The sequence below is a fragment of the Colias eurytheme genome, chromosome 28 (genome assembly GCF_061535395.1).
Source record: "Colias eurytheme isolate Ceu_HAF_F1 chromosome 28, ilColEury1 Martin Lab GWU primary, whole genome shotgun sequence".
Lineage (NCBI taxonomy): Eukaryota > Metazoa > Arthropoda > Insecta > Lepidoptera > Pieridae > Colias > Colias eurytheme.
The window spans coordinates 737,170-760,367 of NC_143007.1; the positions used below are offsets into that span (position 1 = coordinate 737,170).

Here is a 23,198-nt window from a genome sequence, read left to right on the forward strand (position 1 = left end):
GGCATGATCACATCTATATTATTTATTGATACGGGTTATATTATTACAAATCATAAAAAAAAGTTATGGCAATACTGGCACATTGACATTGAGCAAAAATAACAAAAAAAACATAAAATATAAATTAATATGCACGCCTATACGCCCGATCTAGCGGCGGAGTATTTACTTTAAAAAACTCAACATTTTTATTAGAGCGCCATCTATTGAGCGTTTTAAAAACTTGTTATATAATATCAGCGCCATCTATTAGGGAAAAGTGTTAGTTCTAAGGTAGCAATTATTCAGTACATTGTAGTTGAATCTATATCCCGATTCTGGCACATCATTGGTCACTAAATTGTCGCTGTGGAAATGTACGTAAAGGGGGCCGGGTGGGGTTGCTGCAAAAAATAAATAATAATTAAAATACAGTTTTTTTTAATAAAATGGTATTACAAACAACCGCTTCACAAGTGTTTTTTGAGAAAATAAAATAAAATGGTAATGTGGTAAAACAACCAACCGCTTTATAGTCTAAATTTCACGACTCATTTCGTTTTTGCATGCGGTATTAAATCTATCTCTCACAAAAAAGTCAGATTTCTGTTTTAGTGTTGAATGAGAGAAGACCGATTTCATTTGTTCCTTCTTCAAAATATAAGATAAACAAATGCAATATTCATGGTACTTAATTAACGAATTCTGCATTATTAAATCCATGTTATCTCGTAGAAAATAGGTATAGGCACAGACTAATAATAATATACTACGTGTATAGGTATAAAGACGCTTTATTTGAGCTTATTTGAAATCTTTACAATCAGAAAAAACGCACAAAAAACTCGGTACAATTTCATCTATTGAACCTTACACACCAAAACACAACTTCTAAAAATACTCACAAGCAATAATCTGATTAGAAGCGCTGACCCCACAATACTTGGACCCTCTCAGACCATCAGCGGTCTCAGCTTCAGGTATGAACAGATAATCCTCCGACTGGCTCGACCCTTGTGTCACTGGGTTCATTTGACAGTCTGTGTCTAAGTACATGTTGTCTTCCGTACGGTAGGCCATTTCGAAGCTTGCTGCTGTTAGTCTGGGAGAAAATAATTATAGTTCATAATTAAGGTAAGGAAAAGGTTAATAATAATAATAGTTAAAAAAAAAATGTGTGCGTGTACTAGAGTACACACGTAAGAAGTGAAACTTCTTTATGACCTTATTTTTCAAAAAATAATTTACTATCTACAGTAATATTATAAAGAGGAAAACTTTGTTTGTTTGTTTGTTTGATTGATTGTAATGAATAGGCTCATAAACTACTGGACCGATTTTAAAAATTCTTTCACCATTCGAAAGCTACATTATCCACGAGTAATATATGTATATATGTATGTAGGCTATATATTATCACGCTAAGACCAACAGGAGCATAGCCACGCGGGTGAAACCGCGCGGCACAGCTTGTATACAATATTACAGAAATACGTTAGTCTAACACGCTCGTCGTTTCGCTCCTTGCTACCTATTTAAATATTTACACCAGCCGCTGCTGCAACTCGCTCGCTTCGCTCGCTCGGCTCGTGCGGTAGTTCAAAAATCAAAAGTTAACCTAAGATGCTCGTCGCTTTGCTCCTCGCTACCTATTTAAATATTTACACCGGCCGCTACTGCAACTCGCTCGCTTCGCTCGCTCGGCTCGTGCGGTAGTTCAAAAGTTAACCTAAGATGCTCGTCGCTTCGCTCCTCGCTACCTATTTGAATATTTACGCCGGCCACTGCCGCGACTCGCTCGCTCGCTCAGCTCGTGCGGTAGTTCAAAAGACCAAGGGAGACGCCAAAAAATTCGAGTTATATAGAGTTTTCAACTTATAAAGGATTTCGACTTAGGCGGATTTTGATTGGACATAAAGAGTTTGAGGTTTATTCTTATAAATATTGAATTCACAAAATCATAATTGAATCAAGCAAACACGTGTTAACGTGAGTCATAGATTTATTATCGTATACTCCTAAAATGTTTTCTAAGAAACAATACTGTACTTACATTGTCGGCAAGTTCTTAAAGGCGGTAACTTATTTTTGTTCGAACAATAGAGGTAATAAATATAAATTCCTAATGTCGAAATCTCGAAATAGTCAGAAATTAATGACGCACATAGTATATGTACATATTATGACAGAGGTTAAGCTTAAATAACTTGAAAAATAAATAACATGATCTCGCCCACGTGTTGGTGTTTTAAAAAATTCAATCAAAAACTGAGGTTAACTTTAAATACAATTTTAGAAAAATAAATACCACAATCAACATTCAAGTATTAGAAAAAATTGATACCATAATTCCACCCACGTGTTAGTGTATTGAAAAATACAATCAAAAAGTGAGGTTAATCATAAATAACTTAGAAAAATAAATACCATTATTACACCTAAGTATTAGAAAAATAGATGTAATTACTTATTTACTTTTTTTAGAAATTCACTGGAATTAGAATTAAAACAAACCCTTTGATTTTGCTGATCACTTTAATATAACATGTATAATGTATATAGTCACGAGTACGGCGTAACGCAAAAATGTCACGAGTACGGCGTAACGCAAAAATGTCACGCGCGCGGCGTAACGCAAAAATGTTACACAAAATTTTTGTCCACCCCCGATAAAGAAGTTTCACTTCAAAAAACTAAAAAACACGCTTTTTATAGAAAACCGAACTAAAAAATAGAAAATTTTATCAAATTAATGTATTGTCATCGGTCCTCAATAAATCTACAAAGATTGAACGAAATCTGGCCGTTTCAAGTGGGTCAAAATCGCGCCCAAAGAAGTCGGTTACAAACATACAGGTGAAGCTAATATAAAGCGTGTAAAAATTCAGTTTAAATTTCGTTGATTTTAATGAAATAAGTAGGTAAAATATTTTATAACCGCAAGTCAGAGATTAAATTATATTAGTAGGTATAATATGGTCAATAATTTATCATAATTATTGTCACCCCAAACTTTGAAGTAACAGCAAACGATAGTATTTTTTTACATTTTAGTTACGATAGTACTTTTTTTCACGCTATCTTGAAGTTGAGACGTATCTAAGGGATTTTTACTTTTTTGCTGTGTAATGGTCTAAAACTCAAAATATGTTACGGAAAAAGAAAAAAATCAGTGCATTTCTAAATATGTGTTGCTATAAATTCTAAAAATACTTACTTGATACCACAAACATCAGAAGTTCTCTTGAAGCAAGTGGCATAAGCTAAATTCGCTATATACGGGCCAGCTCCTCGATTATAATTAAACGATTCGAAGAAACCCGTGCGATCGGGGTAGTATTGCAAACAGCCAGGGGGAGCTGAAGACAAAAAGTACATAATAAATAGTTTTTTGTATATTTTAGAACAGCGCCATCTCGTGTCCAATTAAGTAAAACTTATAATGTTAAAAATTTAAAATTAAACGACTTAAACGATTTTTTTAACAATATATTATAATATTATTATACCTAGTTATTATTAATAAACTTAAATTAGATGTATAGTAAGAAATTTTTTGACGCTAAATGAATTAATCTTTAAAATGTATATAAATTTGTTACAATAATAAAAATGAATATATAATTTACCAATAAGATATTCATCTCTGTCTGCTGAAGATGTAAGTGGTGTGGAAGGAAGCGACGACGTGATTGCTTCGAAGAATCCATCGCGGTATTTTCTGTGAACAAAATTAAAAAAATAGTAATATTGCTTTTCGTTTATCTACATATTAATGAAAGGAATGTTGTGTTGTAATCATTAGTTTTAATTGTGTTGTCCATTACTAGATGAAAATATACAATATGATAAAAAGTCTGTAAAATATTATTTTTTAATAGTTCATAATCAATTTTATTTGGTAGAGAACAACTTTTCCTAACATACGAAGCCTAGGAAGAATTGCACCAAAAATCTAAAAAATAGGACGTATTTTTTATATTTTTTCAGATTTTTTGTTTATTTTGTCACATATAACACTATACCACTCACCCTAAAGTATTAAAACACTCCAATTGTGTGACTTTTATCTTCCAAGTAGCCTGCGGCAGGTTGGGCTGTGTGCTGCGGTCTGCGATCTTGAAGTTAAGACGGATAGAGCGACTATTGGTAGATGCGTTTACTCTTACGTACACTGTGGGGTGCAAAATAGTTAATATTTTGTATAAAATGTTACTATCTAGTAACTAAATTGGTACCTAAACCTAATAGATAACAAGCTTTAATAATATTTTTTTCCAATCAAAGATGCGTGGTGTAGTATCTATTAGTAAGATATAAATAATCGATTTATAATTCAAAAACTGGATCAGTTCTGAAGATTTGTTGATTACACAAGTCACAACCCTGACAGAAAACACAACTTATAAAGGCTTAAAAAATAACGAAAATCAAACCAAGTTGTTATAAAGGGCCATACTTAATTCCTATAGCCACTGATAGTAGCTGTGCTATCTAGAATGTAAATAAACAAAATCTAGTAACAACATAAAAATTATTAATCAATGGACTCACTATGCTGTCCATTATTATCACCACAAAGCGGAGGGAGGATATCAGAATTTGCGTGAAGATTCGTTACTTGGAAGATGTCGTTTCTGCAAGTATAGCCCGGTCGGTGGGTCACATTTTCGACTGTTTCAACCTGAAAGCAATTTTGATTAAAGCCGAGCGCCATCCATGAAATATTAAATGTAAATACTAACTAGAACAATTACAATAGATAATTAATTACATTAGAATAACAGTCTTCTTTGCTATTTTATTGAAATAAACGTGTACATAACTATATTTGTTTAAATAAATGAGTTGTTTGAACGTAGTAACTTATATTTGCTTTATTCCCGCTTCCTATGAATGATAAATATTTAAAAAAATCGGTATATTAAAAATGGTATGGCATTAGTTTTAGTCGTACGTAACGTAAAAGTAGTATCTTCCTTTAAGAAGAGAACTTTTTATTTACTTACTGTAGTTGGTGGTGCTAAATTGAACGTTTCAAAGTCAATACGAATTTGACAAACATTGTTGTTATTTATTTCCACGTTGTAGGAACATTCCAAACCAGACGATTCTCTATTCAATGGAGGATTGATGAAAACCGCTACTTTTGTATTTGTTCTGATATCGCAGGCGTTTACTGTAAAACGAAAATATATTACAGCGCCATCTAGTTTAATTTGTGAATATCATAATAAACTCATTTTATAACTTTACATTTAAAATGTTGCGTTTTTTTACACAAAGATGTCGTTATTTACAATTGTAATTAAACCTTGTTTAATTTGAATTTAAGGTGATTGCAACGATCTGTTCCCAGCCAATATCCCGCTAGATGGCGCTGAATTCTACATTTCTAGTTTATTTGAGTTTTTGCGTAATTGGAATAGTCATCAAACCTAGGAATAGTCATGGCGGTTACTGAATATTATATTTTATTGAAATATGTTATATCATTGCCTTAAAATCCACCCAATTCGGTAAAATTATGCGTTTTAACATCTGTCATTGCATACAGGGTCGTTTACACACACAGACGTATACAAAAATGATAAAGATTTAACTCTAGATGGCGTGAATGTAAAGCGCGTCACACACGGTGAAGATACTACCTATAATATTTTATCTAATCTAGTAATATTTTATATTACAGTATCTTAAGGTATCCGGTATCAGCGTTCTGACCATCATTTTTCTTTTTTCGCTGTAGAACCGCCATCCTGTTACAAATGACCCACAAAGGAGAATGACCACGGGTGGTATCGGTAAAATTTTAGTTGTGCCACGTATTCGTTATATTGTTAATTCCTATTTGTATTTATAATGATCATATGTATCAATATTAAGTCTTAATTAAACCGGATAAATTGAAATAATAGTAAAAGTAAAAGTTTTTCTTTTGAAACATGTATGAACTTTCGCATTAGTAGGAAGTAGGATTGTTATAAAAATAAAAGTTATATTTGTTGGCGTAAACTATTTTATTGTAATTTTGGGAAATAAATAATGTCAAAATTGATTACCTACAATAAAACGCAGTTTTATTTTATTACCTACATTACACTATTGTTTTTTTTTAATCAAAACATGTATTTGAAGTAGCAAATATGATATTATGCTGATCCAAGCATTTTCACTCAAAACTAATATCAGTAATGATTTGTAAAAGTAAATTATTTCAAAATACATTTCATAACCAACAAGTAAGAATAATTATTCATACAACAACAAATCAAAAACACTATTTACTATGGAAAAAAAACCAGGAAGGTGAAAAACATATTTACGATTTCGATGCACTCGACTTTTAGTAAAATAATAGGTAAAAATATTATTATGGTTTTGATCACAGACATATCTGTGGTTTTGATTTTAGCTACTAGTATCAGAAAGCTGCGTGTTCAATGCACGTCGGGGTCCCACAACTGTGGAGGAAGGAAGGTAGAATACCTCCATCGAATAAGTGAAGTTTCTCGACATACTCGATTTGCCGGCCGGCCTCAATGAAGATTGTCCGAAAGTTGTATATGTGCTCTGTAACGAAAAAATTTCGCTAGCGCGATTCAGAGTGAGGTGTCGTACAATATACCTAATGAAGTTTTTCATCTTTTTATTTTACTGCAAATACAAAATAAAAATTAAACAATGGTAATGTAAATTCTAAACAAACTACTACCAAAATACAATTAGAACAAAAATCATTTGACTTGTTTATTTCACCCAGAGGCCAGAGGCGGCTCGTGACAAAATTGTATAGGTGTTCACTTGAAATAAAACAACGAAAATACAATAGCGTTCGGGATGATTTATTACAAAAAAATGAGCACCACATTTTATAAATGTCTATAACACTAAAAATTACAAAGTACAGGCTATTTCAAAACGAATTCAATGACTAGGTATCAATAATTAGTAAATCACCGAATTTGCATTCGCGAGCGTAGGTATCCATAGTGTTTGTCACTGACGGTCACTGACCTCTATAACTTATAGTTATAGAGGTCAGTGGTGTTTGTTGTGTAAACATGTATGTATTTGAGTAGTTAGTAGCATATTATATTCTGAATTTCTGATCCATGCCTATTCACTCAAAACTAATAACACTAATGATTTGTAACAGTAAATTATTTCAATAGGTAGGTATTTGAACATTTCCCAACAAGACGTAAGAATAATTATTCGTAGGTATACAAGATACAATAACAAATCTAATACACTATTTATTATTTTATTATTTACTAGCGGTTCGCCCCGGCTTCGCCCGTGGTACATGTTTACGTTTTCTCTCCATAAGAAGTAATAGCTAGAGAGCTAGCGCAAAGCTACCTGTATGTATTTGACCAGACCTGGATTTTTGTGTGTTGATTCCCCTATACCTACTATACATGAGATGAGGAGTCACTAAGCCCAGAGTGGTGGACGGGGCGCGCGCTTAGGTAAGACAGGTGGAAATTTTTGGCGAACTTTGAAACCATTTGACCACGTCTGCCATTTTGATATTTGAAAATAGATTATTATTACTATCGGAAAATAACAATGGCAGACCATTATCACGCGGATAACATTCTGGCAGACACTTATGAAAGTGCTGAAAAAAATACAATTTTGAAAGTATTTGACCAGATCTGCCATTCATATATTTTATTTATTAGGGTCTTAAAAACTTATTTTCGAAACGGCAGACATTTTCATTGCGTACAGACTTCAGCAGACAACAAAACTTTACAGACTTCAGCAGTCAACAAGACTTAGCTTCTACATGGTCAGATGTATATATGTATTACGTTCCCTGACCTTACATCAATGATTTACTTTATTAATGTTTTTATGGTCATTTACATTTCCACGCTCTGTGTTTAATTACCTTAAAAACTGTGTTTTTTACCTTTGTTTGGCTTGCTGTTGGGTGGAGATTGTTTGGTGTTGAGGAGTTGATACTTTCCTATAATAATCTTCAAATCGGAACGTCGAACAACTCGGCAGAAAGTGTATAAACTTTTCGAAGATACATTTTACCGAAAATCAACTGCGGGCAGTTCCATATTTTGGCGATATCTTCGCCTGCATGCTGAGCCAAGGAATTCAAGTTTTATCACCAGTGTACCGAAGCCCCATACTGGTATGAATTTATTTTTGATGGTTGTTTACAACCGTAGAGGGAGAATGTACTAGAGATCACATCGGCGTATACCCGAACGAGATGGCGAATCCTTACGTCAATGTTGCCAACTATTACAAAAACTTTTTATCCGAAAAACTGGCAAAATATCTATAAATGTTTGGGTATTTTTTTGTAAGATAGGTTTATGAAGAAAAAGACAGATTTGAAAAGATTTTGTTATTTATTAACTTAACTAGCGACCCGCCCCGGCTTCGCACGGGTGCAATGCTGATACTAAATAGTAAATACACTACAGAAAAACTGTGAACGTTGTATATAAAAACATAGCGGCCCGCTCCGGCTTCGCACGGGTATAAAATATATAGCCGGGCGGCCGGCCGGTACAAGCGCGGATCCAGGGGGGGGTCATGGGGGTCATGACCCCCCCCTGGGCCATGTGCACGACCTAAGTGGACCACTAATTTAATATTAACTTTTGAAATTAATAAAGTAATATTGTTCAACATGATTTTTTATTAACTTTTGAAACATAAAAGTAATATTATAGAACAATGAAATCAATTTCAAACGGAAGAGAATATAGGTAACAAAAATTAGAGGAAAAGTTATTTACGATCGATCTGAGATCGGGATTAAAAAAAAAACTATAACTGCGGAATAAAGTTTAATGGTAAAGTTGTAGGTATTTAAAATATTTATTACAACTTTTGCTTTTACAAATTACTTCTCGCAATTAACCACAAATATCGAAATATCCCAGTTCATATATTTTTTATAAAAAAACAAGGCTAAAGTTTAGATATCATTTATTTTCAATCAATGGTAAATAATAATAGAAAATACAGTAAAATTAGGACAAAAAAGGTCAAGTGCGAGTCGGACTCGCGCACCGAGGGCTTCGAACAAACCTAATTGTTTTATTATGTTGTATCTTTAAATGTTGCTTGTAGCAATTTTTTCTTTGTCTGTGCTATAGGACGTGGGGAGTACTAATATGCTGAACAGTTCTGCATTCTTTTTCTTTAACCGCCACGCCCAAGTCCTCAATACTGCAATTTTCTTTTTTCTTTGCTCGGCTACACGTTCTTTATTTATTAATTTTTTTCTTAATTTGATTTTTCTCGGTGTTTCCACCTGGAAAAAAAATATTAAGTTATTTTTTGCAAACTAGAAACAGAAATATAGAATAGAAAAAAATCTTTAATTAAAAAGTATTACAATAAAACAGTTTATATATTTGGGGAAATTAAAGCATGTATTATGTAGTTCAAAACTATGTTACAGGCTTTAGATTCCCCTCACAATTTTAGTAGATTTGATACCTTTTCCAACTTAAATAATTTTACAATTTAAAAAAATAGAATTTAAGACCAATTTAAGACCACACAGATGTACCTAAATAAGACAAAATATACCTCTATAAAAATAAATTAATAACTTGTTTTGTTTATTATGTAGACGTAGCAACAAAATCGGTCTATGAATATTTAAACTACACCATTTAAATCCAAACTAAACGCATCTCAAAAATTACTCACTGTTGTAAAAAGTGTTGGAATTGCATTGGGCATCAAATAGGTTTTTTTTTTTCGTTTTTCGAAAATAACGCGACTCAAAATGTATAGAACATATTCTGTGACTTTTTCCTGGTAACCAGTTCTTCCTTCCGGTAGCTCGAATCCATCTGTTTAATGTACTTGTTTGTTTTGGAAACCTAAAAAACAGATTTAATATTAAAAAAACATTTCACGATTTTGGGGAAAATTTTACCCTGTACTGGTATCCCTTATGTTAATCACATGATTATACCATAAATTTGAAACTACGTAAAAACAAATGGCGTCCTGAACAACAAGAACACTTCGTAATTTAGTCGGATAACACAAAAAAATGTTTACGTCTATTTCGATGAAAATATTATATATTTGTAGATAATTTCACATTAGAGTTAATGAAAATGTATCAACTATACCCAGTTCTATAAAACAATATACTTCAAATAAGTTTACTTACGTGTGAAAGGTAATATTTGGTAATCTTCGTTCCGGCCGATTTTTACAACCAATCACACTACAACGCACCATATTTTCACTTAAAGTCGGATTAAAACAGATCACTGTCAACGTTTATTAAACTTTGAAGTCACTTAACAGCGAGAAAAAACAGAAAACTAGCAAAACAATGGACTGTAGCCGCTTGTTTGGGACAAACTGCCTTTGTCCCCAACAAAAGAAATCGCATAACATGAGAGAAACAAAAAACAATGTTTCTGTCTCGCTTGCTCTTAGCTTTATAGTCATAAGTGTATTTCTCTCACGCATTACTTGTCATTTTAGTGCCTCCTCTAGTTCATTCTCCCTCTACGTTTACAACACAATCAGTTTCTGTTAAATGTCACCTGTCATAACGCTGTTTGAATCTGTCAAGTTACTTTAAAACAATCAACGACGGTACAGATACAAGTCTTTTTGACAGCGTCATAGACATCATTTTTCAAGACGCGTATCTTATTTTTACGTACTAAATAGTGGCTATAAAATCATTACAAATATGAGTAATAATAATATTTGGGGATGCTGTACACCGCATCAAAAAAATAAAGATCCTTATATTGTTTGTGTGAAATGTGAGAAAAATTATCATTTTGCTTGTATGGGCCTTGATGAAGCCTCGCTTAGTCCTGAAATGCGCTCCGTTTGGAGCTGTCCCGACTGTGTGCGGGCAATTCCGAGAGCATCGAATAATGATAATACCCCCCTACGTAACGTTTCAACCGTCAGAGGCAATAAAAGACAGGCTGTCAACTCTCCCCCGATGGTTAATGTGTCTCCCACTATTACACGCGAAGATATTAAGGATGTCGTACAGGAGGTTTTAAAGGATACCTTAAATAATTTGTTCGCAAAAATGAATGATAACATTGTGAACGCAATTAATAGTGAATTAAAACCGCTAAAGGATGAAATTACCGCTCTTAAGAATTCTATGATGTTTATTAGTGATCAATACGAAGATATTAAGAAGAATCATGATGCGTCTCAATTAAAAATTTCCGCTCTTGAGAAAGAAAATGATGGCTTGCTACATACAGTTTCTAGTCTTGAGCATCGCTGTAACCAAATTGAACAACAGCTTCGTCAGAATAATATAGAAATACAATGCATACCCGAAAATAAAAATGAGAACTTGTTGCAAATAATTAAAAATCTTGGAAATGTTGTTGGTTGCCCCTTAGAAGATGAAAGCATTATTCATTGTACCCGCATCTCAAAGATTAATAAGACTAGTCCTCGTCCTAGATCCGTTATTGTTCAATTGTCCTCTACAAGACTTCGTGATCAATTCATAGCTTCGGTTCAAAATTATAATAAAAAAAACGAAAAAAGTAGAATAAACAGCGGACTCATTGGGGTTTCAGGAAATCCATCACCTATATTTGTTAGTGAGCATTTATCACCTTTCTATAAAGGGTTACACGCAGCAGCTCGACTGAGGGCAAAGGAAAAGGGATACAAGTTTGTCTGGATACGAGGTGGACGTATTTTTATGAGGAAGAACGAGGAAGCCCCATATATCCTTGTCCAGAACTTTAATGTTTTAGATAAGTTAGATTAAGAACTAGTGCATATATATATTTTTTTTTCTTTCTTTTCTGTTTTTATTCATGCATGTGGATTGTTTTTTATTTATATTTGGTACTTTAAATCTGTATTATCAAAACACTAGAGGCTTACGAACTAAAACGCACGAATTTTTCAGACAATTGGCATGCTCTAATTATGACTTAATTATACTTACAGAGACCTGGTTAAATGATAATATTAAAAGTAGTGAGCTTTTTGACGACCGTTATACTGTCTATCGAAAGGATAGATGCGATTCCAGTTTCTCATCAAAAAAAGATGGAGGTGGGGTACTTATTGCTGTTTCTTCAAAATTAACTTCGAGGCGTAAGCCTGAATGGGAAACTAAGCTTGAAGATCTCTGGGTTATACTGGACTGGCCTTTGTCGCAATCGGTTCATCATATTGCAATATGTGCCGTTTATTTGCCTCCTCCGGTGGATCGTTCGATACTGGAACATTTCTTAGATAATTGTAATAGGTTACTTGAATTGTCGTATGGTCACTTAATACTTGGAGACTTTAATCTAGGTCATATTAATTGGGACTTAGTTGGTACACATGAATACATTGCGCCCAACCATTGTCAAATTTTACTCGACTTCTTATTTTTAAACCACTTAAAGCAGCACAACAATGTCCTTAATTCAACAAATAGAATTTTGGATTTAGTGATCTCTAATAACGTGCCGCTTTGCAGCGTCATTGAGTCTGTATCTCCACTGTGTAACCTTGATAAGTATCATCCTCCTCTCGATATAGTAGTTACCAATAAAATTGAAGCTAAACTTCCTTACAATAGGTTTGCTTGTAAATTTAATTTCTTTAAAGCAGATTATGAGTCTATTAACAACGAACTTAGCACTTGTGATTGGAATGAACTGTTTTGTGACCTTGATAACGTAGATTCAATGTTGGATATTTTATATGCTAAGATTAGGAATACCATTCATAAATACGTGCCTAAAATTAAGTCCAAAAATAATAAATATCCTCCTTGGTTCAATAATAATCTTAAAAAAATGTTAAAGGAGAAGTTCAAATTAAGACAGCGTTACAGGAAGTACAGCAATCCTAGAGATAAAATCGAATTGCACATAATTAGCACTAGATGTTCTAAAACTGCAAATATTTGCTATAATCTATACATTAGATCTGTAGAAGATAAAATTCATTCTAACCCTAAATACTTTTGGTCTTACATTAAGTCCAAACGAGGAGGTAATAGTGCATATCCACCTTCCATGTCTCTAGGTGATGAAGCCTCCTCAGATAGTGTTCGTGTATGCGAGCTTTTCTCTAAATATTTTGGGTCTGTTTATTCGAAGAGAGATCCCGATGTTGAAGAACAGCAGCCATCAACTATAATTTCCGTGAATAACGACCTTCTCCTGACGTTACCGCGTATTGAGTATGAGCCTCTTTTAAAGAAACTCAAGGCTGTCGATGTTTTTAAGGGCGCTGGACCGGATGGCATACATCCTAAGTTCATTGTTGCATGTGCTGAAAATCTGGTACAGCCACTTTTGAGAATCTTTAACTTTTCCTTGAGTTATGGTTTCTTCCCTACAAACTGGAAGGTGGCTAAGGTCATACCTATTCATAAGTCTGGTTCAAAAGAACTAATAAATAATTATAGGCCCATATCAATTCTTTCCACCTTTGCCAAGATATTTGAGTCTTTCATTTGTCCATCTCTCACTAGGCATTTCAAACAATTCCTCTCTTCTCACCAACATGGTTTTGTTCAGCATAGATCTACTATGACCAACTTGACAGATTTTACCGAAACGATTATCGACGAGCTAGATTCAAATAAACAAATTGACACTATTTACGCTGACTTTAGCAAAGCTTTTGACAGAGTTCCACATCACATCTTGCTGCAGAAATTATGTAGATATGGACTCTCACCTTTGTTTTTGAAGTGGATAAAGTCCTATCTAAGCGATCGTTCATTTTTTGTAGCTGTTAACGGGTTTGATGCTTTGCCACACAATGTTACTTCGGGAGTTCCTCAAGGTTCACACCTAGGTCCTGTTCTTTTTAACTTCTTCGTTAATGACATTCCAGAAATATTAGTTAATTCACGTTGTTTCATGTATGCTGATGACCTTAAGTTCTGTAGAATTATTGATTGCTTTGAAGATGCACTGAAACTACAAGAGGACCTTGATAAGTTAGCCTTATGGTGCTGTAGGAATGGTATGGAATTGAACACTGAAAAATGTTTTTCCATCCGCTATGCTAGAAAGTCTAAAACTATTCCTTTCAAATATCACATAAACAATATGGAAATCCAGGAGAATTCTGTTACTAAAGACTTGGGAGTGCTATTTGACAGTAAACTAACTTTTGTTAATCACCTTGAATATGTTACGAATCGTGCTTCAAAGATGTTGGGTTTTATTGTAAGAAATTCTAAAGGATTTCATAACTCCAAAACTAAGATTATGTTATACAACAGTCTCGTACGTAGTATTCTTGAATATTGCTCGGTTGTCTGGAGACCACATTACGCGACTCACGTTTTAAGACTGGAACGCATACAAAAGAAATTCTTATGGCACCTGAGTTACTCCAGCAGGTTATCTCATAAAAGGCTCACCTCTTACCAAAGGCGCTTGTCGCATTTTGACATTTCATCCCTCGAAAATCGTTACATATTTTCAGATATTGTTTTTGTAGCCAAAATTTTTCAGAATAAAATTGATTGTCCGCAATTGTTAAATAAATTTAATCTCAGAGTTCCTTCTAGATATCCGCGCAATAAAATTACACCTTTGGTTCCTCCTCTGCGTAGGACCGTTTTTGGCCGAAATTCCCCCGTCTGTAGATTAAGTAAACTAGTCAATGAGTATGCCAATTGTATTGATATTTTTCACGACAACTGTCATAGAATACGTAAATATTTCAAAGATTTGTCTTGATTTGGTTTGTATTCTTTTCCTTTTGTGACGTGACTTGACTCAAACGTAATTATTAGATTTTATATTTTTTTTTTTCCATGTTGTGTTGTCCTATAATTGTTTGTCACAATTGTCAAAATTTTTTATTGTAACTTGTACCTATATAATAAGTATTGTTGTGACAAGTGTTGGATGACCTCAATAAATAAAATAAATAAATAAATACATTTAATTTTGAAAACTATGGAATAAAATTTATAAATTTGATGATACAAAACTAAATATACATTTGTAAAGAATCTCAAATATAAAGTTGTGTTGCAAATAACAAATCATCATTTAAATATTTAGTTTATTTCTTTATTTAAGAAACAATTAACAATTACAAAACAACATAAAAAAACACGCATGCATTTATTGAAATGTTCATTCATCATCACTATCGTATGGCGTTGTATGACTCGTCTTCATAATCCATTGAATCGGATTCTGTAAAAGTAAAACGTAAATTATATAATAAAAGAAATGAGTCATTATAAACTTACCTAGTAAGGCAATGCCTTTGATGTCGCACGATGCCGCCGCGCCGCCAGTGTAGGTACTTCTGCTGCTACATGAAAATATGCTAGGGTTGCAACAAATGGGAAATAAAACAATTGTGATTATTACTATTATGATGTAATCATTTATTCATATTATGTACATTCAAAACAATTGCTATTATTAAATCTGATGTAATTATTTTTTCATAAATATATAATTATTATTAATTACATAATATATTGCACTGTGAAATATTTACGTATCACTTTATTTTTGATGTTCTTAATTGTCTTTTATAAAATTTAAGTGACGCATTCGCATTGGGATCAACAATCCGATAAGAAAAGAATGGAGACAACATATACATAGCTTTGATTTCAATTCTACAGATACAAAATATACAATCTATCTAAAATGATACAACGGATGTTTCCTGCGTTTTCTCGTCAAAATACCGAAACAACGTAATTATTGTATAGTAGTTGGGCGTGAAAGTAAAAAAACAAATGAAAAGTGTTTTCCATATGATTATTTATTAAATTTACGCGATTAAGAATAATTTCAACGATACAATTTAGTAACCGAGAATTCAGAGGATTAAAGAAAATACCTGCCTGATCATTTTATCAAACTCTAAAAGAATTATGGTTATTTCGCATCACTCGGTTTATTAGTTTGGTAATAATTATTAAAGGTAGTTACAACCCTAGCCATTGAGTCGAACGGTAGGCAACACAATATCGACTTTGTGCGGGTACATATCGACGATGAAGTGTCAATATATGCTAACTACAAAAACTACATTTTTCAGTAGATAAAAAAAACGTTTTATTTCTTTTTCGTTATTGTTTTGAATTATTATTTTAGCTTACGTTCATTATCAAAGGATATTAGATATCATGGAATCATTTATTAAATGTAACTTCAAAGATTTAAAAAAAAAAACATGCAGATATTAGATATTGCTTGTAATTGTATTTAAACAGAAAGCCGTATTTATTAGATACAATTTATTGCCAATATACTTAGAAGAAATTGTTCTAAAGATTACAACATTTTTTTTTTTAATATTAGGTTTTTGTGTCAATACTATAGTAAAATTTTGATTTAAAATCCTGTCACTACACGTGATTATGCTCGAAGATAGTGATTTGAATATAAAACATTATTTCAATTTGTTCAACTTCATATGGACGAGATTTTCTTGCTGCTTTGGTTATAGTGGCATAATCACTCGGAACGTAAATTTCTTTGTTCTTAAGTTGGCGTTCAAGTCAGGAAATATAAGATACAGCTACGTGAACACATCATAGCACAACAGCGTCGAAGATTTACTCATCTTCACGGACGGGTCCAAGACTGAAAATGGCTCGGGTGCTGGGGTCTTCTCTGAGGACCTAAACATTAACATCTCGCACCCCTTGGGACCCCGTAATACAGTCTTTCAGGCTGAATGCCTAGGACTTCTACTTGCAGCTTCAGCCATAATCAAAAGGAATGTAACAACTTTTCGATTCGGATCCTATCGGATAGCAAAGCAGCACTCATGGCAATCAAAAGCCATGAAATCACTTCAGGGTTAATTCTAAAGTGGCACCTAGCCCTAACTAGGGTATGTGATCTGGGAAAGTCCCTAGTACTACAATGAATAAAAGGACACAGTAACTCACGAGGAAACGATGCTGCTGACATATTAGCCAGAAGGGCATCTCAAACACCGGTCATGGGACCTTATCCCATTATACCGCTACCTGCAAGCTGGATCCGGCTGATGATTACCCAGCTCACTAGCACTGCACAAAAAGCAGAATGTTCAAGCAGATCTGAGTGCAAGCAAGCCATAGAAGCCCTACCAAACATTGACTCTAGACTTGCACGTCGGATTCTCAACCTACGCAGAGTGCAACTACGTGTAATAACAGGGACCCTCACAGGGCACGGAACCTTCAACAAACATCTCTTTAATTTAGGGATCACAGACAGTCCGCTATGCAGAGCATGCATGGCGTCCGAGGAAACGGCAGCCCACGTGATCATGGAATGTACGGGGGTTGCGGAGTACAGGGCAAGACACCTGGGGTCTCCCGGGTCCCTCCCTGAAGCCTTCGGCAGCCCTCACAAGCTGCTTGGCTTCATGTGCTCGGGTGGTTTCAGTTTTAGCTGGTTTCCTCCACCTCCATCTCTCACGCAAAATAGGCGATTTTGGTAAGAGCATCCGTCAGAAAATATAATAATAGGCAGCTGTTGGCTAACACAATGCTTTTCCAGGTAATTAATTACAAACGAAACAAAAGTGCTAGACGTCAGGTCAGCAGCTGTTTCGTCATACCAGTAACATGTACAATGCTTAGTAATTTAATTGACTCTACAAACAATTTGTTGGTATCTTTACGCTCATAATGCGATGGTAGTTTTGGAAAAGCATCTAAAAAATCGTCAAGAATGGCAATTTTTCGATGGTTTGTTGAGTTTGATGGAGAAGCACGTATTAGGATACTTTCTTCTTGGTTTGAAAGCATGCCAAACTCACCACTTTTAACCCAGGAATAAACTATAAATGAGCCCAAGGAAAGCGTGCTTAAAAACAGAGCGGACGCGTCAGGGTGTAGTTAGAATATATTGCCAGCAAAAATGACGCAACTTTTGTTATAAGGTATTGCTACACTTTAATATTTGCTCAAATTGACTGTTTACAGAGAAATTACCTTTATGGGCCTATGTATTACTCTATTTTAAGTACGAAAATGCTATAAAACGAAAATCCCTAAAATGTTAGTTAGGAGGTATTGATACTTCATCGTCGATATGGTACATTTCTTCTTGCTGTGAAGCGTAATTATTATTATTAAGATTTTTTAGGCTATTTTGAATCAGCTGTTCTAATTTAATTCTAGAAATTTATTAAAACGTGATTTTTTTAAAAGTATATTATGAGTTTATAAATACCTCAACCAATAGTTATTGTGTCCTATCCTCATTTCTTTATATCTTGGTAGTTAACTAAAGTGTTAAATTTACATAACCTCAACAACAACATTTACACTGCCACTGCACTAAAACTAAACTAACTAGCTCTCTAGCTATAAGAACCATCCTCGTACTTCAAGGGATATAATAAAAAAAGAATTATCGAAATCGGTTCAGCCGTTCTCGAGTTATGCGCTTACCAACACATTTTGCGATTCATTTTTATATATAAGATAAGATTATGTGAAAATAACCAGGAAGGTGAAAAACATATTTACGAAAACATAGTAACATAATATGGCTGTCGCTACAATAATTATATTTCAATTTTATCTTTTTATACCTAGTAGAACTGGCCGACGAATAAAAAAAATCGTATTAGAATAAATACAATAAATTACGGAACAAAAAAAGGATTGTAACTGAATTAGGTATGTTTGTTTCTGGGCGCACCGTTTTCGACGACGCGACGCGCGACGTAAGCGTATGCCGTATAGGTATAGGTACCTACTTTGCTAAAACAAACTATTAAAATTGTCTGTCTGTCTGAAAATTCGGAAAAGCATATTTTGCAAGTTTGTAATTACTTTGATAGTTTACCGATTTATAATAATTGTAATTGTAATTGTATAATATATAATTTGCAATGTGGTGAAATTTCATAAAAATCACGGGCCAATTTTTTGTTTTGAATCCCACCGAAAATATAATTGCATTATTAGAATAATTAATTACTATACCTACCCACGATCAATTATTACAATATAGTCTCAAATGCATACTAGAGAAATATTGCAATTTGATTCAATTAAAATGCATAGCATACAAAAATAAATTCACAACACAAGAAATTCCGCGCGCAAATCATAGCGCGTGTCAATGAAATCAAGAATGTTTTATATCAAGCCGACGCGGACGACGACGCGACGCCGAACAAAAGTACCTACGACGGACGACCACGCTTCGAGTTGCCAAACAACATGAGTAATAAATTGTTTACAAAAAAAACAAGTTTTCCATTTTTCTGTATGAGTAGACAGAACTTCAAAACGCCACCTGCTACGGTTTATATTATGAACGATTGTTATAAAAATAAAAGTTATATTTGTTGGTGTAAACTATTTTATTGATCAATAATTTTGGAATTTAAAATTGTCAACATTGATTACAATAAAACGCAGTTTTATTTTATTACACTATTGTTTTTTTTATCAAAACATGTATTTGAAGTACCATATAATATTATGCTGATCCAAGCATTTTCACTCAAAACTTATTTCACTAATGATTTGTAAAAGTAAATTATTTCAATATACATTTCATAACCAACATGTAAGAATAATTATTATTATTCCTACCTACAACAACAAACCTAAAACACTATTTACTATGGGAAAATAACCAGGAAGGTGAAAAACATATTATTATTTACGATTTCGACGCACTCGACTTTTAGTAAAATATAGTAGGGAAACATAATATTATGGTTTTGATTTTTGCTACTAGTATAAGAAAACTGCGTGTTCAAACTACTTGTTTGTCTGTCTGAAAATTCGGAAGTACTTTGGTAGTTTACCGATTTATAATAATATTGTATATATCGTTGTTTAAAAAATATTCAAACACAATAAAATTAAAAATATGATATATGTACTGATTTATCACTGGTTTCAGTGATGAACTGATGAGTCAATTATAGCCACTATACTTTCGTCATACGTGTGTATGATTGATGTGATTTGCAACGTGGTGATATTTCAGAAAAATCACGGGTCAAATTGTCCCACCGAAAATATAACTGCGTTATAAGAATAACTATACCTACGATAAATTATACATAATACAATATAGTCTCAAATGCATACTAGTGAAATATTTTATTTGAATCAATAAAATAAAAAAAATAAATAAAAAATAATAATAATACAAAAATAAATTCACAACACAAGAAAATCCGCGCGCAAATCATAGCGCGTGACAATGAAATCAAGAACTTTCGAGCCGACGCGGACGACGAAGGAGCCTAACAAAAGTACCTACAATCATAGGCGGCTCGTGACAAAATTGTATGGCCGTGTTCACTTGAAATAAAACAACGAAAATAGGTACCTACAATAGCGTTAGCAGTACAAAAAAAATGAGCACCACATTATAAATGTCTATTTATACACTAAAAATTATAGAGTATTTCAAAACGAATTCAATTATTATTTAGCAATAATTAGAAAATCCCCGAATTTGCATTCGTGATCGTATTCATAGTGTTTGTCTACACTAATATTATAAAGAGGAAAACTTTGTTTGTTTGTTTGATTGTAATGAATAGGCTCATAAACTACTGGACATTTTACCAATGTTTGCAAGTTTGTGATTACTTTGATAGTTTACCGATTTATAATAATTGTATACTTATATCATTGTTTAAAAATATTCAAACACAATATGATATAGGTACTGATTTATCACTGGTTTCAGTGATGAACTGATGAGTCAATGTTAGCCACAATACTAATCACTTTCGTCATACATGTGTATGAACTATGATTGATGTGATTTGCAATGTGGTGAAATTTCATAAAAATCACGGGCCAATTTTTTGTTTTGAATCCCACCGAAAATACATATATTACTAATTGCGTTATTAGAATAATTAATTACTATACCCACGATCAATTATTACAATTTACAATATAGTCTCAAATGCATACTAGAGAAACATTGCAATTTGAATCAATTAAAATGCATAGCATACAAAAATAAATTCACAACACAAGAAATTCCGCGCGCAAATCATAGCGCGTGTCAATGAAATCAAGAATGTAATTTTATATCAAGCCGACGAGCGACGACGCCGAACTAAAGTACCTACAGTACCATTTACCTTCAGTGTACAATACAGTTTACAGACCTACGACGGACGAACAATAATGAGTAATAAATAAAAAAAAACATAGTTTCTAAGGTCATTAGTTTTATTTTATTTTATTGTTATTTTCTTTGAACGATTGGAAATGAAATTACTCAATTTTTACACAGAACTTTGATTTATTAGAATTATGCTCATTATGCATAAGATAACGAACGCGAATGCACGACATCTAGCGCGTCAATGTCTAAACATCGCCTTTCGTTTAGACATTGACGCGCTAGATCTGTAATAAGTATATAGTCTATGCGCTAGATGTCGTGCTTTATGTCGTGTTTCGCTTGGCAAAAGTCACGCACACTACTGTAGAAGTGTCAAATTTTTCCGGTATTTTACTGTTGTTTTTCTAAGTAAATATTGTAAATTATTGATTAAAAAGGTCGAACGCGCACACATTTCATTATAGAGAAGTGATAAAATGATTAGTTTTAAAGAAATAGTGTCTGTGTTAAGTGTTTAGAGGTAATCAAAAATGTATGGAGGGACGGTCGGAACATCAACCTTAATATTAGAAGTAAAATTCTCTCAATCGATAAAATGAGATTATAATATATCCTAATAATGTTGAATATAATGTTGGTCAATAATTCGTATACAAAACGCGTTAAAATTTGGTAAGATAATATTCTAAAATAATACATAATAAAACGAAACATAAAACCAACTTTTAGAAATAATTCCAATATTTAAACTTACACGAACAACACGTAGCGAAAACCCCGCAGAAACCAATAGCTTTCCCGCCTTGAGTATTACATTGGTTTCTCGACAAACACACACCTCCTGTAGATCTATCCGAACCTAGACACTGTTCTCCATTTCCAACTGTAAATATGCTTCCAGGGCCTGCCTGTCTTGCAGCTAAAAAATAAAAAATAAAATTATAAAAACTTTTTTAAAACACTACCATCTAGCGGCAACTGGCAGTACTACTTACTTCGAATTAAATTCGTCGCAGTACCGCTACTCGCCGCTGCAAAAAGGAGCAGCACTGTGCACAAATTTGCCGCCATTTTTTAAAATTCTGAAAGAAAATTTTATAAAATTTACTAAGACTACTGAATAATGCAAGGTGTAAACTTAAAAAAGATTTTTTAGTAAACTGTATAAATAATTAGGTATAATAATTATAAAGAACCCATTATTTAAGCTGTTATAAAAAAAAAAAATACTGTGGTCATCAATCAAAATTATTGTGTGTAATCAGATAATTAATTTGTTGACCGTTATTCAAAAGTAAATAGCTTCATTCTTCCACCTTCTTAGAAGCTTCTTACATTATAACCGAATGCCTATCTACTATCCAAAACCAAAACTTCGAATTTATTTAACAATTCCAATAGAGAAGCCGAAGCCATTCAAATATTTCCGAAATAAACAATGTACTTTATCGGCTATTCATACATCAGTTTATTAGAATGTCTCAACACATAAGTGGCACTCATCTATAGATTGTAAATACTAAATGCCGTTATTTCTAAACGAAAACCTGTCAGTGTTTGTTTATCGAAGATAACGCATCGTTTTTGAGGTTAGGAAAAGCTATTTTAGTTACCGTTATGATCGTAAAGTTAACAATTATGTTGACGAAATGTTTAGCTTTATTGCAAGTAATAATATATAATTAAATTGTTAGTGTGTTGAAATAGGAAAATTATTTTTAAAGCTTTATTATTAATTTATTATTAACTAGCGGTCCGCCCGGGCTTCGCCCGTAGGACATATTTCGCAATAAAAGGTAGCCTATGTTCTTTCTCAGGGTCTAAAGATTGTCTGTGCCAAATTTCATTAAAATCGGTCCAGTACTTTATGCGTGAAAACCATACATACATACATACATACATACATACATACATTCATACAAACCTTTCCTCTTTATAATATTAGTTATATAGATAATAACGCTAAAATAATTTTCCTATATTATTAATAATATATTATGATCGTTTGTACATATTATTGCAAAAGATTAAAATATAATACCTACATAGTGGATGAATTAGAAAAATTGATTTTATAGGCTGAACAGTTAAGAGCTTTTAGAGGTAAGAGCTTTTCAAGCTTTTAGAGCTTTTCAAAATATGATTATT

The 23,198-nt window shown here is 33.0% G+C and overlaps 1 protein-coding gene and 1 long non-coding RNA gene across 2 annotated transcripts; both read right to left on the reverse strand.

Annotated features, from left to right (window-relative positions):
• Positions 1 to 144: 144 nt before the first annotated feature.
• LOC149896431 (uncharacterized) lies at positions 145 to 22,131 on the reverse strand. The gene is made up of 9 exons (XM_090117579.1): positions 22,046 to 22,131; positions 21,805 to 21,969; positions 4,989 to 5,158; positions 4,534 to 4,663; positions 4,012 to 4,153; positions 3,609 to 3,700; positions 3,197 to 3,338; positions 885 to 1,081; positions 145 to 383 (listed from the first exon to the last, which is right to left on the reverse strand). The coding sequence occupies exons 1-9, from the start codon at positions 22,119 to 22,121 to the stop codon at positions 250 to 252; spliced, it is 1,248 nt and encodes a 415-aa protein (XP_089973705.1). The 5' UTR covers positions 22,122 to 22,131; the 3' UTR covers positions 145 to 249.
• Positions 8,790 to 10,505, reverse strand: LOC149896432 (uncharacterized). The gene is made up of 3 exons (XR_016458308.1): positions 10,154 to 10,505; positions 9,679 to 9,854; positions 8,790 to 9,274 (listed from the first exon to the last, which is right to left on the reverse strand). It is a non-coding gene; the product is annotated as an uncharacterized LOC149896432 (long non-coding RNA).
• Positions 22,132 to 23,198: the final 1,067 nt, after the last annotated feature.

Excerpts from the sequence above, each read along its gene's own strand:
- LOC149896431 (XM_090117579.1), bottom strand. The coding sequence starts at position 22,121 with ATGGCGGCAAATTTGTGCACAGTGCTGCTCCTTTTTGCAGCGGCGAGT. Across the intron at positions 5,159-21,804 it reads TTTCGCTACGTGTTGTTCGT|TAAACGCCTGCGATATCAGA; the intron begins GTAAGTTTAAAT and ends TTCGTTTTACAG. Across the intron at positions 384-884 it reads TTCTAATCAGATTATTGCTT|CAACCCCACCCGGCCCCCTT; the intron begins GTGAGTATTTTT and ends TATTTTTTGCAG.